This window comes from Oncorhynchus mykiss, chromosome 9, assembly GCF_057628025.1.
Source record: "Oncorhynchus mykiss isolate SJ-2025 chromosome 9, ASM5762802v1, whole genome shotgun sequence".
In the NCBI taxonomy this organism is placed as follows: Eukaryota; Metazoa; Chordata; class Actinopteri; order Salmoniformes; family Salmonidae; genus Oncorhynchus; species Oncorhynchus mykiss.
The window spans coordinates 56,741,778-56,760,434 of record NC_143030.1 but is presented as its reverse complement, the minus strand read 5'-3'; the positions used below and the strand labels follow the sequence as shown (position 1 = coordinate 56,760,434).

At 41.2% G+C, this 18,657-nt stretch overlaps 1 protein-coding gene across 1 annotated transcript; it reads left to right on the top strand.

Moving 5' to 3' along the window:
* The first annotated feature begins 473 nt into the window (after positions 1–473).
* Positions 474–17,189, top strand: ciroz (ciliated left-right organizer protein containing ZP-N domains). The gene is made up of 11 exons (XM_090185813.1): positions 474–496; positions 798–880; positions 3,481–3,582; positions 3,916–4,043; positions 4,356–4,502; positions 4,796–4,834; positions 5,002–5,139; positions 5,399–5,483; positions 6,113–6,309; positions 7,487–7,604; positions 17,113–17,189. Exons 1-11 carry the CDS (start codon positions 474–476, stop codon positions 17,187–17,189), a joined length of 1,137 nt encoding a protein of 378 aa, XP_090041939.1.
* Positions 17,190–18,657: the final 1,468 nt, after the last annotated feature.

The window sequence follows — 18,657 nt, the reverse complement described above, 5'->3', positions numbered from 1 at the left end:
CTGCTCCCATATACGCTACATTTATCAATAGATGCAGTGTAGATTATGTTCCTTTTATGCAAAATTGACTCAGTCGGCAAATGAATTTGAGAGAATTGTCCACTTTATTCTTGAATCATGCCTTTGCCTATACTTTATTGAGATTATGATCACAAATATAAACATATTGCTTAACTTTGTACATGCTGTTAAGCAATGAGATTTAGTAAAGTAAAGTATCAAAACATCCCTACAGGTGTAGCCCTACTACACCTGGCTTGTCATAATCACTTCGCCCTTTACATTCTTCAAAGGCCCCAGGTGAATTTTCACACTTGGATATATCTGGTGACTGCTCTGATCCTTTGCTTTCATTTCCCTGGTATTTACGTGTTATATTTCAAGACAAACACAGCTGAGAATGCACTGCACCAATAAAAACCCATGCAACAACAGTTTGCTTACCTCAATCACAAAGTGCCATGGATTGGACTATGCTTGGTGTCATCCTTACTATGTAAGTACTGAAGTTTAAAATTGATACTTACTTTTATTTGTGTTTCTTTATTACCAATATTTTAGGCTATAACTTTGGCCTAGGTGTAAAGTCATTCTTTATTAGATTTTATGCCAAAATGGCTATTTGCTGTATGTTAGATAATGTCTTGGCCTGCATGTTTTGTATAATCTGTTTATCTACACAGGAATGCTTGAAGACTTCAAATTAAACTATTTATTTTTTTACAAGAGGGACTATTGATTTATTTGACAGTAGGACTACCATATTTGTCTCAACTATTCTGCCTTGTTTTCTGTAGTTGTTTTGTCCTGCCTATCAAAGGGGGTGTCCTGAAAGTTCAGAAAAGAGACTGGATGGGGAACCCACCAGCAACATTAACAGGTATGGTTAATTTATCTATGAAGGTTTTTCCCTTTCTAAGCTGTATTTAGTTTTATGTAAGAATTGTATGTCAGTGACATTGGACAACTGAGAGGCAGGAAACATAACTAACTAGGGTTGCAAAGGGAGGGTATATTACTGAAAACTTTCTAAGTTTACCAATAAACGACCAGCATTTTGGTAATACGTTTTTATTTGTATTTTATCAGATGACATAGTGACCCTTTTGGGTACTTCAGATGCAATTATCGCTGGCCTTCTGTGTGGCCTTATCATATTTAAAATATGTCAAATAAATATTATTAGCAAATAAGATTATTACAAAAATAAAAATAGAATGACAAAGCTGTAAAAAATGATCCTAAATTTAAACCACCAATTTCGTGAATACTATTGGTGTTTAATATGAGGGTTTCAGCATGAAATATCCTTTATTTTTTGTACACACTTTTATTTATTTTACTATGTCAATATATATGTCTATGTTGTAACAGTTTTGTCGCCAAACTGGTGTCAGTTGTGAAAAAAGTCAATAGTTGGAAGAGTTGCAAAGTTAATTGAAACCTAGAAAAGTACATTTACTGAAGTAAATGTGGTGTGTTTGGTAGTCTTGAAATATTTATGGTTGTGAAATAGTAGTGGTGGTGATGGCAGTATTAATTATAGGAGTAGTCATGGTAGTAATAGGGTTTTCATAGGCTATGTGTTAGTTATAGTGACCTATTTTTGATGGTTTGTTGCTGTGGAGTTATTATAGTGGGTTATAGTAGGCTAGTATAGTGTGCTAGAGTGAGTACTATAGCACATAAGCCATATAATGTGTTTCGAAGCTATCAAATGTATCTGTGGCAGTCCCTTCAGTTTAGAATCATGAAGCCTGCATTCTGCCATACAACAAGTTTTATAGTTTTGGAAGTACCATGAATTTGAACAAAAAGCTGTGTTTGAAGCTATCGAAGTTGAGTCAGTTTGCATTTGAACTTTGTTTTGTTGCTTGTAGCGTAAACACCTCAGTGGCAAATCCAAATGTGGCCTTTGAAGTCTATAGAGCTTTTACTCCTTTTTAAAATGGTTGTGAAGTCAGTATAAAGCCCCCGGTAGCTCACTTTCTGAAGTGATTTCTTTTTGACAATCAGATGAAAATGTCACGACTGGTTGTGCTCGTGCCACATTAAAATGTAATGAATTGTTACTGCTCAATGACGTCTTTACTATTAGGCCCATACATTATTTGAATCAGCTGTGTAGTGCAAAAAACAAAACATGCACCCCTTGGGGTCCCAAGGACTGAGTTTGGGAAACACTGCACCACTGAAAAGGCACCTAATTGGTGTATAGACCCACGTACATGTCAACGCTGGTTTGGTGTTTGTAGCAGTTTGTAACAGTTCAAGAGCAGTGACGAATCCAAATATTTCCTATTCAAGCCTATGGAGCTTTTATGTACATTTAAAATGGTTATAGTCAGAGTGTGAATTATGGGGAATCTACTCTGGTTATGGTTCAGAAATTATAAATGGTATCAAAAAGCTGTATACAAGCAACCTATTCCAGACCGGTCTGCATGTTTTAAAGTTTGTGTGGCGTTTCTAGCTTAAACGGTTGAAGGCCTGAATGTTTCCCATTCAAGTCTATGGCAATTGAAATGCATTGAGATCTATGCAAATGTGGTTGTAGTGGAAAAGGTATAGGTAGTATCAATTTTTAAAATGTTTTTCAAGCAACCTGAAGACAGTCAGCCTGCCCGTTTTAAAGTTGTTTTGGTGTTAGTAGCTTCAACGGTTCAAGGGCAGTGGCGAAACCAATTACTTCCCTTTCAGGCCTATGGAGCTTTTAAGCACATTTTAAATGGTTATAGTTCAAAAAAGTATAAATGGTATCAAAATCTGTATACAAGGAACCTATTCCAGACCGGTCTGCACATTTTAAAGTTTGAATGGCATGTCTAGCTTAAACTGTTGAAGACTAGTTACATGTCAACATTTACCCATTCAAGTCTATGACCTCTGAAATGTACCCATCCAGGTCTATGGCCTCTGAAATGCACTGAGATGTATGCAAATATGGTTATAGGGTCCAAAGTATTAGTAGTATCAAAAATATATTTTTTCAAGTACACACCAGTGCCAGCCTGCACGTTTTAAAGTTGTTTTGGTGTTGGTAGGTTTAAGAGTTTTGGAGCTAGTGGCTTTATTTCCAGTGAAATAAAAAGAAGTATGAACAGTTTCTAAAGTTTGGCTTTGCTTTCTGCAAGCACACCTAATAATGACATTGTTGATTAGATGATTTTTTCACTTACCATTAGGCCACCAAGGCAATTCATTCCCTGGGGCCTCACATCATCAGGGGGCCTTGTGAAAAAAAGTCGCAACTTACTGTTGGGAGTTAGAATAGTAGAATACACAATATTGCAATTTAGGGAGTTGGTAGTGTATACACATATCGTTTTTTTATTCAAGTATAAATTACCCAAGTTACCATAGATTGCCATAGATTGCTTGTTAATGACCAAAATTACATAAGATTCCGATAACTTTGGAAAATTACAGGTAGCTTTGGAAACACTAGAACCAACCCACTGAAATTAAACTTATTTTCAGAGGGAGATGTGGAATGCTTCTCAGAGTACATGGAGGTGTGGGTCCACAGAATGAGGATGGAGGGCTTGAGACTCTGGCTCTCCGGGGCCCTAAGAATTCAAGGTTACTATCCCAATTTAACTAATTAATAACCTAATAATCTACCCAGCGGGAAAAACTGGTTGAAATGATGTCATTGCAACCATTAACTGGTTGTAATGACGTTGTTATGTCAATTCAACCAGATTTGCACAGTTTTGCCTGCTGGGTACCAGCTATGTTACAGCTTTCAAATATACCTTTTGGCATTAAGCTACATCACATATTTGTTTCATGAACATTTCACATTTTGTATTCTACATGAGCAGTTGTGTCACAATCAAGATTAGACTGCATTGTTATGACGTATTGCCCTAACGTTTGTTTTGTAATGCCTTTTCATCCCTTTGTCCTCAGTAATCAGCCTTGCCTTCCTGGATCTGCTGAACCTCCAGCTGTCTGCATGTGGATTCTCACTACACAAAGATCCTGACAAGAACTACATCTTTAGAGTTATGTACAATGGCTGTTTTGTCCAACATCAGGTAAGATAGCAGCAATGTAGGACTTTGGCTACGTCCCGATTCGGCACCCTTCCTCCTTATTCACTTTGAGATGATCTTGTAATTAAAACTTCTTTACAAATGCAATAAATTATTATTATTATTATTAATTGAGTGTTATCTTGCACACTACTCATCAGACATGAATTAACAGTGGTGGAAACTCCCTTCAGCCAATGCTCAAATGTGTTTACATTTGTGATGGGATGTGTGCAAGATACATTGTAGCTATTAGGCTACCTTTGCCGGACCCAGTATAACCCCTTTCTGTTTTGTGTGATGGTTACATCCTAGCAGCATGGCAACAATGTCCTTGTGCTGAATTTGGTGAAAAGAATCAACCGGTTTGGAGGTCGAACTCACAGCTTCATAATGAAGTGTCCAATGGTTCCTGCACCACCCAACAGAGAACACATTCAGTGTGATCCAGACTACATCCAGGTAAAGCGTTACAATTCAGTGATGTACGTCAGCAATATCTCTGTGAATTCAAATAAAGTATTTAACGCGCGCGTGTGTATGTGTGTGTATGTGTGTGTGTGTGTTTGTGCGTGCATGTGTGTATGTGTGTGTGTGGATGATTGGGATTGGGATTGGGCAGGGAGGTGGCTGTTTTGTATGTAAGTTTACGATACCTTGAATAAAAGGCCCATTATCCTGCACCAAATGGTATCTTTGTCAATGATCATTGTTATTGTGACCATAGCTGATAATGACATACAGTATTCCCACAGGTGATCAGACAGATCCCACTGGACAGCTGGAACAATGAGGTTAACAAGTTATACATACACTGTTCACTCTGTGTGTGTAGTCATTGATTTACTGCATGAATCAGATCGTACAATGTGCTAACATTGTGTGTGTATGCATGCATGTGTGTGTGTGTGTGTGTGTGTACGTGTTGTGTGTGCACATGCACGCATTTGTCCGTTTACAGCTTCAATGGTCGCTTTCCTTGAGGGGTAATCTAATTGTAGCCCTTGAGGATGCTAGCTTGATCCAGGTATACGCTGTCATGAATGGAGCAAGCATCACAGTTCAAGGCAAGAGGAGTGAAATCTTGAGTCCAGTGACGGTAAGCTGCCACATTGTGGCCATTCAAAAAATTACAATGGAAACCAATAATGTTACAGCCTAGTGGAACCAGCCTGATCGCTGTGTCCACCATTCTGATTCCACCAAGATAATAATGTTGGTGAACTGTGGAGAATTATTTGCATTTCAATGACTTATTTGGCCATCCATAAAAGAAAAATACTTATTGTAGTTCTCAAATGGATGGGCAACTTCAGATTGTTGTAATTGTTTGTTCTTGAATTAACTTGAAATGACAGGTAATGGAAAGGACAGGGGAATTTCTTGCCTTGAAGTTGGTCAGTGGACAGTATGCCTACAGTATGGAAGCTACCTGTCCAAATGGTGGGTCACGAGAAGCAACAATCATTTACTTTGCTTAGACCATCTGGTATCAGTCTACTTAAGCTATAGCCTAGAACTGTCACAAGTGTGACATGATGTTTGTCATAAATGATGGGTAAAATTGTATTTTAAGGTAAACATATTAGCCACTAACTTGTCATGTATAAGTGTCTATATAATTAGCTCATAAGGCATTTATTGTGCCTTATATCAATAATGCCATGATGTATAACATGTAAAAGTAGTTTAAAATATGTCAGCCATGTCAGTGTTTTTCACTGTCATAAACTGTCACAGGCATGATATCATGATAGTTATGCAGCTTGTATCCCTTCAAGTTTGACTGAAAATCCAAAACAAATTGATACAGTTGTGGGCACTAAAACATTAGGTTGTGCTGTAGTATTGGCAGAACAATTGCCACAATGCACAATGCACTCTATTGTCTCCTAGTGATAGCTTGCCACAAAAACCTGTACCAGTTTTTTTTCATGGACTCATTTTTTGATGCCTGCAACCACTGAATGAAATTGAACACAAACGTAATGTTAATTTCAAGTGTCTCTATTCCCACAACGTAATGCCACCTCCTCACACACCCTCACTTTTAATGTCCATAGTTGTGTCAGTGTCCAGCCCAGCAGCAGAGGACACTATAGTGCACATTTTTAAACGGCGCATGGGTTTGACAAAAAGAGGAGGCTACGAGAGTGACTCCCTAACAGTTAGCAGTGTTTCTGTGAACCAGACAGAGAAGTTCACTGTCTATGAGACCCATGACTTTATCCAAATCAGCGTCCCTACTGCCCTTATCCTACAGGTCAAGGTAGGTGTGTTTCTGTAAAGTCTGCCACTTAGCAGACGTTTTTATCTAAAGCGATTTACAGTTCATAGTGACACGAGGCTGATGTGAGAGTCACACTCACAACCCTGCATGTACTAGCATGCACACAAGACTGTAAGTCGCTTTGGATAAAAGCGTCTGATAAATGGCCCATATTCATCTTCTTCTTCTTCTTCTTCTTCTCTAACCGACTGAGCCATAGCATTTTGACCTAAATGAATGCAATCTACAGTTATCTACACTTATCATACAGTGCTTTTGGAAAGTATTCAGATCCCTTGACTTTTTCCACATTTTGTTATGTTACTGTTCAATCTTGTTTTCTTCAGACCAAATAATCTTGTTTCTCATGGTATGAGAGTCTTTAGGTGACTTTTGGCAAACTTCAAGCAGGCTGTCATGTGCCTTTTACTGAGGAGTGGCTTCCGTCTGGCCACTTTACCATAAAGGCCTGATTAGTGGTGTGCTGCAGAGATGCTTGTCCTTCTGAAAGGTTCTCCCATTTCCACAGAGGAACTCTAGAGCTCTGCCAGAGTGACCATGGGGTTATTGGTCACCTCCCTGACCAAGGCCCTTTTCCCACGATTGCTCAGTTTGGCCGGGCTGCCAGCTCTAGGAAGAGTCTTGGTGGTTCCAAACTTCTTCCATTTAAGAATGATTGAGGCCACTGTGTTCTTGGGGACCTTCAATGTGCAGAAATGTTTTGGTACCCTTCCCCAGATCTGTGCCCTGACACAATCCTGTCTCGGAGCTCTACGAACAATTCCTTTGAGCTTATGGCTTGGTTATTGCTCTGACATGCACTGTCAACTGTAGGACCTTATATAGACAGGTGTGTGTCTTTCCAAATCATGTCCGATCAATTGAATTTACCACAGGTGGACTACAATCAAGTTGTATAAACATCTCAAGGATGATCAATGGTAACAGGACGACCCTGAGTTCAATTTCGAGTCTCATAACAAAGGGTCTGAATACGTTTTTTGTGTGTAAATACGTTTTTTTAATAAAAAAAAAAATAAAAATTAGCAAAAATAAATAAACTGTTTTTGCTTCGTCATTATATGGTATTATTGCGGAGGATTTCTTTATGTGGAAAAACGGAAGGGGTCTGAATACGTTCCGAATGCACTGTATAAAATCAAATGGTCTTTTACAGAACTGCCCCACTGACGACCGGCTTGCACAGCCTTTCTATAGGGTAGACGTTGTGCTCACGTTCAAGGAGACTAACCACAAAATGTACTGGACTATGGAGAATACTCTGCCATGCACAGGTGAGGGTGTGCTCAGTAACAGTGACAGAAACGTTATGATCAACATTAAGCCTCTGATGTAACTCTTACAATTGAAATAAAAATAGCAAGAAATATGCAACATGTTAGCTACAGCAGGCCTGCCACTTGTTTTGTTATACAGCTGAGGAATTGAGCTGGGGTAATGTAACCCCTTTCAAATATAATTCACTTGATAGTTTTAACATATTTTGAAGCTATACATTCTTTGTTTACATTGTTGTTTGTAAACAATGGAGTAATATAACTATATATTGGGTTATGATAGGGCAAGACAGTTGTGCTAAGCTCATGAGGCATTTAAATCTTATATTCTTCAAAAATAAATATCAATCATTTAAACTACTTTTCAACAGATTCCTTGATCCAAGCCTGTGCCTTTAAAGTGTCCTTTTGTAGCTAATGTTTTTTAATTCTGCCTTTTTGCAGAGTCCCCCAGACTGCTATCAATCTCACCTATATATGATCATACTTCAACAACATTGGACCCTATTTTGACATACACTACATCAACCCCTGCTTCCTATACCACAGTGCCCTTTAGCTCGTACTCAACAATGGACCAACAGTTTCAATCAACAGAGAAATCTCAGGAGGGCACCTCCACCTTCCCAGAAACAACATCAATTGAGAGGACTCAGGCTGAAGAAACAGGAATAAATACATCACCCACCAGTTCCTCACATACACAGACCTCTGGTCCCATTATCTACTGGAGTAATGTGACGTCAATGACTCCAAGTACAATAGACAAAGCAACACAGGACAAATACCAACAGACAAACAGCACAGGTAGAGTGCCAAGGATCGTCCAAGGATCGTTCGTTACAAGTCAAACAGAACCAGTAGAATTCCAAGGAGCAGCTGCCACAACTGCAACAATGCAGGCAGAATTCCAAGGAACAACCAATAGAAATGAAACAGCACAAGTAGAACTCCAAGGAACATCTGTTACAAGTGAAACATCAAAGGTGGAATTTCAAAGAACAACCATTGCAAGTGAAACAAAACATGTGGAATTCCAAGGAACAAACACTACAAGTGAAATAGGACAGGAGGAATTCCAAGGAACAACAGTTACAAGTGAAATAGGACAGGAGGAATTCCAAGGAACAAACACTACAAGTGAAATAGGACAGGAGGAATTCCAAGGAACAAACACTACAAGTGAAATAGGACAGGAGGAATTCCAAGGAACAAACACTACAAGTGAAATAGGACTGGAGGAATTCCAAGGAACAAACACTACAAGTGAAATAGGACAGGAGGAATTCCAAGGAACAAACACTACAAGTGAAATAGGACAGGAGGAATTCCAAGGAACAAACACTACAAGTGAAATAGGACAGGAGGAATTCCAAGGAACAAACACTACAAGTGAAATAGGACTGGAGGAATTCCAAGGAACAACAGTTACAAGTGAAACAGGAGAGGTGGCATTCCAAGCAACAACCATCACAAGTGGAACGATGCAGGTGGAATTCCAAGAAACAACCAGTACAAGTGACACAGCACAGGTAGAATTCCAATGAACAACCATCACAACTGACACAATACAGGTAGAATTCCAATGAACAACCATCACAACTGACACAGCACAGGTAGAATTCCAATGAACAACCATCACAAGTGACACAGCACAGGTGGAACAACTGCCGCAAGTGAAACGATGCAGGTGTAATTCCCGGAACAGTGGCAATTAGTACAACAGATCAGGTACCATTCCAAGAAGTGACTGTTACAGTTGAACAGGTGGAATTCAAAGGGACAAATGCTACAAGTGGGACAGCATGGGTAAGATCCAGAGAGACAACAAGTAGAAGTGAGGCAACACATTTGCAATTCCAAGACAGCAAACAAATCTGAGGTTATTTTCCACTCATCCCCAACAACTGAGACAAAACCACAGTTCTTTTATTTTTTTATTTAATCTTTTTTAACGAGGTAGGCCAGTTGAGAACGAGTTCTCATTTACAACTGTGACCTGGCCAAGATAAAGCAAAGCAGTGCGACACAAACAACAACACAGAGTTACACATGGAATAAACAAACGTACAGTCAATAACACAATAGAAAAAAGTCTATATATAGTGTGTGCAAATGGCACGAGGAGGGAAGGCAATAAATATGCCATAGTAGCAAAGTAACACTGGAGTGATAGATGCGCAGATGGTGATGTGCAAGTAGAAATACTGGTGTGCAAAAGAGCAAAAAGTAAATAAAAACAGTATGGGGATGAGGTAGGTAGATTTGATGTGCTATTTACAGATGGGCTGTGTACAGCTACAGCGATCGGTAAGCTGCTCAGATAGCTGATGTTTAAAGTTAGTGAGGGAGATATGTCTCCCTATAAGTTGTTACAGTTATTATTCCAAATTCCTGTTCAAGTGAAGCCAACCATACATCCCACTGTGACTGCACCACCACCTCAAATCAAATCAAATGTTATTGGTCACATACACATGGTTAGCAGATGTTAATGCGAGTGTAGCGAAATGCTTGTGCTTCTAGTTCCGACAGTGCAGTAATATCTAACAATTTCACAACAACTACCTTATACACACAAGTGTAAAGGAATGAATAAGAATATGTACATATAAAGATATGGATGAGCGATGGCCGTGCAGCATAGGCAAGATGCAGTAGATGGTATAGAGTACAGTATATACAGTGCCTTGCGAAAGTATTCGGCCCCCTTGAACTTTGCACCTTTTGCCACATTTCAAGGCTTCAAACATAAAGATATAAAACTGTATTTTTTTGTGAAGAATCAACAACAAGTGGGACACAATCATGAAGTGGAACGACATTTATTGGATATTTCAAACTTTTTTAACAAATCAAAAACTGAAAAATTAAGCGTGCAAAATTATTCAGCCCCTTTACTTTCAGTGCAGCAAACTCTCTCCAGAAGTTCAGTGAGGATCTCTGAATGATCCAATGTTGACCTAAATGACTTATGATGATAAAAACAATCCACCTGTGTGTAATCAAGTCTCCGTATAAATGCACCTGCACTGTGATAGTCTCAGAGGTTCGTTAAAAGCGCAGAGAGCATAATAAAGAACAAGGAACACACCAGGCAGGTCCGAGATACTGTTGTGAAGAAGTTTAAAGCCGGATTTGGATACAAAAAGATTTCCCAAGCTTTAAACATCCCAAGGAGCACTGTGCAAGCGATAATATTGAAATGGAAGGAGTATCAGACCACTGCAAATCTACCAAGACATGGCCGTCCCTCTAAACTTTCAGCTCATACAAGGAGAAGACTGATCAGAGATGCAGCCAAGAGGCCCATGATCACTCTGGATGAACTGCAGAGATCTACAGCTGAGGTGGGAGACTCTGTCCATAGGACAACAATCAGTCGTATATTGCACAAATCTGGCCTTTATGGAAGAGTGGCAAGAAGAAAGCCATTTCTTAAAGATATCCATAAAAAGTGTCGTTTAAAGTTTGCCACAAGCCACCTGGGAGACACACCAAACATGTGGAAGAAGGTGCTCTGGTCAGATGAAACCAAAATTGAACTTTTTGGCAACAATGCAAAACGTTATGATTGGCGTAAAAGCAACACAGCTGAACACACCATCCCCACTGTCAAACATGGTGGTGGCAGCATCATGGTTTGGGCCTGCTTTTCTTCAGCAGGGACAGGGAAGATGGTTAAAATTGATGGGAAGATGGATGGAGCCAAATACAGGACCATTCTGGAAGAAAACCTGATGGAGTCTGCAAAAGACCTGAGACTGGGATGGAGATTTGTCTTCCAACAAGACAATGATCCAAAACATAAAGCAAAATCTACAATGGAATGGTTCAAAAATAAACATATCCAGGTGTTAGAATGGCCAAGTCAAAGTCCAGACCTGAATCCAATCGAGAATCTGTGGAAAGAACTGAAAACTGCTGTTCACAAATGCTCTCCATCCAACCTCACTGAGTTTGAGCTGTTTTGCAAGGAGGAATGGGAAAAAATGTCAGTCTCTCGATGTGTAAAACTGATAGAGACATACCCCAAGCGACTTACAGCTGTAATCGCAGCAAAAGGTGGCGCTACAAAGTATTAACTTAAGGGGGCTGAATAATTTTGCACGCCCAATTTTTCAGTTTTTGATTTGTTAAAAAAGTTTGAAATATCCAATAAATGTCGTTCCACTTCATGATTGTGTCCCACTTGTTGTTGTTTCTTCACAAAAAAATACAGTTTTATATCTTTATGTTTGAAGCCTGAAATGTGGCAAAAGGTCGCAAAGTTCAAGGGGGCCGAATACTTTCGCAAGGCACTGTACATAGGAGATGAGTAATGTAGGGTATGTAAACATTATATAAAGTGGCATTGTTTAAAGTGACTAGTGATACATTTATTACATCCAATTTTTTATTATAAAAGTGGCTAGAGATTTGAGTCAGTATGTTGGCAGCAGCCACTCAATGTTAGGGATGGCTGTTTAACAGTCTGATGGCCTTGAGATAGAAGCTGTTTTTCAGTCTCTCGGTCCCAGCTTGATGCACCTGTACTGACCTCGCCTCCTAGATGATAGCGGGGTGAACAGGCAGTGGCTCGGGTGGTTGTTGTCCTTGATGATCTTTTTGGCCTTCCTGTGACATCGGGTGGTGTAGGTGTCCTGGAGGGCAGGTAGTTTGCCCCTGGTGATGCATTGTGCAGACTTCACTACCCTCTGGAGAGCCTTGCGGATGTGGACGGAGCAGCTGCCATACCAGGCAGTGATACAGCCCGACAGGATGCTCTCGATTGTGCATCTGTAAAAGTTTGTGAGTGTTTTTGGTGACAAGCCAAATTACTTCAGGCTCCTGAGGTTGAAGAGGCGCTGTTGCGCCTTCTCCACCACGTTGTCTATGTGGGTGGACCATTTCAGTTTGTCTGTGATGTGTATGCCGAGGAACTTAAACTTTCCACCTTCTCCACTAATGTCCCGTCAATGTGGATAGGGGGGTGCTCCCTCTGCTGTTTCCTGAAGTCCACGATCATCTCCTTTGTTTTGTTGATGTTGAGTGTGAGGTTGTTTTCCTGACACCACACTCCGAGGGCCCTCACCTCCTCCCTGTAGGCTGTCTCGTTGTTGTTGGTAATCAAGCCTACCACTGTAGTATATTCTGCAAACTTGATGATTGAGTTGGAGGGGTGCATGGCCACTCATGGGTGAACAGGGAGTACAGGAGAGGGCTGAGAACACACCCTTGTGGGGCCCCAGTGTTGAGGATCAGCGGGGTGGAGATGTTGTCTCCTACCCTCACCACCTGGGGGCAGCCCGTCAGAAAGTCCAGGACCCAGTTGCACAGGGCGGGGTCGAGACCCAGGGTCTCGAGTTTAATGACGAGTTTGGAGGGTACTATGGTGTTAAATGCTGAGCTGTAGTCGATGAACAGCATTCTTACATAGGTATTCCTCTTGTCCAGATGGGTTAGGGTAGTGTGCAGTGTGATTGAGATTGTGTCGTCTGTGGACCTATTGGGGCGGTAAGCAAATAGTCTCTCAAAGCACTTCATGATGACGGAAGTGAGTGCTACGGGGTCGTAGAAGCCACAGATTGGACAGGCCAAACAGTAACTACCCCACCATCCTCTGCATGGTCCTTTGGTAAAGGAGAGGCCCGGATAGCACAGACTGTACCAAGGTCTAAAATCCCAAACTCATCCACTGACAGTGCCATTTCGAGTACCACGGATACGGAGGGGACCAGCCTTTTTCAAATAAAATTGTATTAGTTACATGCGCCAAATACAACAGGTAGACCTTACAGTGAAAGTCTTACTTACGAGCCCCTAACCAACAATGCAGTTTAAGAATAAGAAATAAAAGTAACAAGTAATTAAAGAGCAGCAATAAAATAACAATAGAGAAACTATACACAGGGGGGTACCGGTACAGAGTCAATGTGGTTAGTTGAGGTAATATGTACATGTAGGTAGAGTTATTAAAGTGACTATGCATAGATGATAACAACAGAGAGTAGCAGCGGTGCAAAAGACCGGGGGGCAATACAAATAGTCTGGGTGACCATTTGATTAGATGTTCAGGAGTCTTATGGCTTGAGAGTAGGAGCTGTTTAGAAGCCTATTGGACCTAGACTAGACTTGGAGCTCTGGTACCGCTTGCCATGCGATAGCAGAGCGAACAGTCTGTGACTAGGGTGGCTGGAGTCTTTGACAATTTTTAGGGCCTTCCTCTGACACTGCCTGGGGTAGAGGTTCTGGATGGCAGGAAGCTTGGCCCCAGTGATGTACTGGGCCGTACGCACCTTAGCTTATTGATGAGTAGGGGCCTGAGGTCACACAGTGTGCTGTGAAATCTGTGAATGCATTATAATGTTTTTAAGTTGTATAAACTGCCTTAATTTTGCTGGACCCCAGGAAGAGTAGCTGAATGGGGATCCATCATAAATACAAATACAATTTCAAAGGAGCAGCCTTTCAAAGCACTTCATGGCTACAGACGTGAGTGCTATGGGTCGGTAGTCATTTAGGCAGGTTACCTTAGTGTTTTGGGGCACAGGGACTATGGTGGTCTGCTTAAAACATGTTGGTATTACAGACTCGGACAGGGAGAGGTTGAAAATGTCAGTGAAGTCACTTGCTGTGAAGACCTGGCTGCAGGTTGGTTACAAAGGTAGCAGGCAGCTTATCATAGACCAACCCTAACTGCAATTCACTAACCCTAGTCATTAGTTCCTATAGCTTAACTAGCACGTAGCCTAACTACAGTAGCCTATGTAACGCAAACTTGTAGCATTGCAAGCACTAGGCAGCTGGTTTGTGATTTGAAAGGTGCTGTGGTGGTCACTAGGCCTACTGTTGAGGGGGGATTACAAAGGCAGAAGCATAGCAACCTCTCTCTGCCAGCCACTGCCCCGAGGGCAGACATTATCCAGACACATTCAAGCCTGTAGTTTAGTAAACATGTCTCAATTCAACATGGCTTGGAGCTTGAGGGACGGATGCTAAGAGGAAAGCTCCCACAGTGGTGGGACTAAAAAGTGGGACTAAAACGCCTGAAAAGAAGTCATGGAAACTCATTCACGGTGTTTTATCCATTGGGATTTGTAATTGTAGTTCATTATAATCATGTTTAATATTTTTCTTGTGATATTACTGAAATGCATATTGTTTGATACACTATATCTCCTTGCAATTCATGGACAAATGGGTTGATTGTGTTGTATTGCCTAATGATAGTAGCCTACAGTGGATTTCATACCCCTCAATTATACAGTAGTGCATATTATTTTAGGGTTATGCATCCTGAGAGTAATGTTGGCAAACTATTGCGTAGGAACATTTCAAAGTCAAGGTAAAATAGTAAAAGACAATAACATGCTCCTGTTTTCTTGCATAATCCAACATCTGCTTTGAAACAGTAATACATAAAGTACTGGCTTATTTTTGTTTTTAATCAAATAAATTAAGCTAACCATCTGGTCTACATTTCACGTTTGAGGAACTGTATGATTTTGCAGTAGCTGCAGTCAATTTATTGGACAAAAGAGGGCGGTATTGTTCATATTTTCTCTTGATTTTAAAGATGAATGGGTTGTATTTCCAGAGGGAAGCTCACAATTCTGCTAAAACTGAAGGTATTTTACATTGTTATGTAATTTTGACCTCAATTTGGTATTTCATTTATTCTTTCTTTTAAAAAATGAACAGAAAAATACACATTTGATTGAAGTGAAAGGTCTAAATGAATAGATCTATTTTATTGATATTGTATCATGGCCTATTATCCAGAATTTTCATTAAAGCATCCAAATGAATAAATAATTACTTTAAGAAATAATTTATGGTAACATTTCCTGACCATTCATAGTGAACCAAATCCTGTTAATAAATCTAATTGGTCTTCGTCATGACAAATTTGAGTGAAACATCCTTATCCATTTTGTACACCTTGGTTATTTTGCCCTCATCCTACGCACTGGAGGCTCCATCCATTATACCAAAGCACTGTTACGCAGTAAAATGCATCATATACAATGGGCTGTCAAGCAGAAAATCTAAACTTCCTTGTGCCTTTGGTCCCCATCTGGCATATGAACTTGTGAGCAGGAAACATGATAGTGCCGCAAAGTACACCAACATCCTACGTCCATGTGGCTTCTCTCTGCCAGTATGTCCACCAACATCCTACGTCCATGTGGCCTCTCTCTGCCATTATGTCCACCAACATCCTACGTCCATGTGGCCTCTCTCTGCCGTTTTGTCCACCAACATCCTACGTCCATGTGGCCTCTCTCTGCCGGTTTGTCCACCAACATCCTACGTCCATGTGGCCTCTCTCTGCCGTTTTGTCCACCTACATCCTATGTCCATGTGGCCTCTCTCTGCCGTTTTGTCCACCAACATCCTACGTCCATGTGGCCTCTCTGCCGTTTTGTCCACCAACATCCTATGTCCATGTGGCCTCTCTCTGCCATTATGTCCACCAGTATCCTACGTCCATGTGGCCTCTCTCTGCCATTATGTCCACCAATATCCTACGTCCATGTGGCCTCTCTCTGCCATTATGTCCACCAGTATCCTACGTCCATGTGGCCTCTCTCTGCCATTATGTCCACCAACATCCTACGTCCATGTGGCCTCTCTCTGCCATTATGTCCACCAATATCCTACGTCCATGTGGCCTCTCTCTGCCATTATGTCCACCAGTATCCTACGTCCATGTGGCCTCTCTCTGCCGTTTTGTCCACCAACATCCTATGTCCATGTGGCCTCTCTCTGCCATTTTGTCCACCAGTATCCTACGTCCATGTGGCCTCTCTGCCGTTTTGTCCACCAACATCCTATGTCCATGTGGCCTCTCTCTGCCATTATGTCCACCAATATCCTACGTCCATGTGGCCTCTCTCTGCCATTATGTCCACCAATATCCTATGTCCATGTGGCCTCTCTCTGCCATTATGTCCACCAGTATCCTACGTCCATGTGGCCTCTCTCTGCCATTATGTCCACCAATATCCTATGTCCATGTGGCCTCTCTCTGCCATTATGTCCACCAGTATCCTACGTTCATGTGGGCTCTCTCTGCCATTATGTCCACCAATATCCTATGTCCATGTGGCCTCTCTCTGCCATTATGTCCACCAGTATCCTACGTCCATGTGGCCTCTCTCTGCCATTATGTCCACCAGTATCCTACGTCCATGTGGCCTCTCTCTGCCATTATGTCCACCAGTATCCTACGTTCATGTGGCCTCTCTCTGCCATTATGTACACCAGTATCCTACGTTCATGTGGCCTCTCTCTGCCATTATGTCCACCAATATCCTATGTCCATGTGGCCTCTCTCTGCCATTATGTCCACCAGTATCCTACATCCATGTGGCCTCTCTCTGCCATTATGTCCACCAGTATCCTACGTCCATGTGGCCTCTCTCTGCCATTATTGTATCCGTATAAACTATTAACTGTCTTTACAAAGTAAAAAATCCCTTTCATGTGTTTGTGTGTCTTTTTTGTGTTTTAATTTCAGTCAAAGCATATGGTTTGCACATCTGGGAGATATTCAACATGATGGCACCCAGCCCCCACACTGCGGCTGTGAAGTGATCCATACGTGGTCTTCACTGCTATCGCAAACAATCCCTTTCTTGATGGGCTATGTTCTCAGAGGGATTTTAATGTGTTAGGTGAATAAATAAATGTACACAATTATTGGAATATTTACAGAAATAAAGTTCAACTTAAAACATCCACTCTCAAAGAAGGGCAAAAAGCTTCTACAGTAGTAGTTTTGTTAGTGCACTGCAACATAGACATAGACATTTTAGCCTTTGAGTTTGAGAGAGTTGAAACAATGCACAGGCGTCTTCAGTCTAGTGTGCAATTACATTTTCCAGGCACCTGTGACTAATCTGGATGTGCTTACATAACCTATTTCACTTATGTCATCATTTCTTGAAACTGTGGATGTGCTTCTACTGTAAAGGACTGACGTGGGATGTCTTGAGATTGCTCTGTAGCCTACTGTGCATCTGCTTTTCCTCATATCTACAGGCCTGGCTGGTTGGTGAAACCAATGAACATACTCAATCTACTCTGCTGCAGCCTAAGGACTAATACCATTTATCCAAGACAACAACACTACATAAAGATAACAGTAACATACACAAAGATGTTGGCTGTGCCATATTTTCTCTACTTTTATTTTGATGTTTACACAGAAAACACAAGTACACACAACACCCCCCCCCCCCCCAGAAGTCAGTGGAGTATCACAATGTTGAGTGAAGGTCGATTGGAGATCCTGTTCAGCAGCTCACAGCTCAGTGGAACAGCTTGTAGTGCCATTGCCTCACATGTTTTGGAGAGGTGGATAGGGATTCATGCCACGGGGGGAATGAGGGAGAGGGGAGGAAGGGGATGTGGGGGTTTTCGGTGGTTTCCCTGGGCCTCTTCATCTCGCTTGGAGGGTAATTACAAAATCACGGGTCAACCATGCATGTAACCACGGTTACGTTGCACAGTAGCAGATGTGCTCGTGGCATTATCGGGTGCGAGCGCAAAGGTAAACAAAAACAGATGCAGCTGGTTGCTACGGACCCTCGCCAAACTTACGCAGCCTAATTGTTCCCATGTGGGGATGGCAGAGCTGAAGCAGTAGTAAAAGGGGGGATATGCCCCGTTTAAGAGATGCCCATTGGTTTTCAATGGGAACATTTGTGAATGGACACGGGTTGTTCTTGAATTGCTGTGGCATATGCATCCCTTGCCTTTGCAACCATGAAAAACAGTATAACGTGACAAATAGTTATACATCATACATGTTTCAGTTATATTGAACTGTGTATCATTGATACAACATAATGCCTAATGACCTTTATATTGCAAACAAAATGTTATGCATTGTTTATAGTACTTATGGCAAGTCAATTGGGTTGTCCCAGTAGTGATGAGCAGAGTTGTATGACATGTGGGGCGGCAGGTAGCCTAGTGGATATAGCGTTGGACTAGTAACTGAAAGGTTGAAAGCTCGAATCCCTGAGCTGACAAGGTAAAAATATGTCCTTCTGCCCCT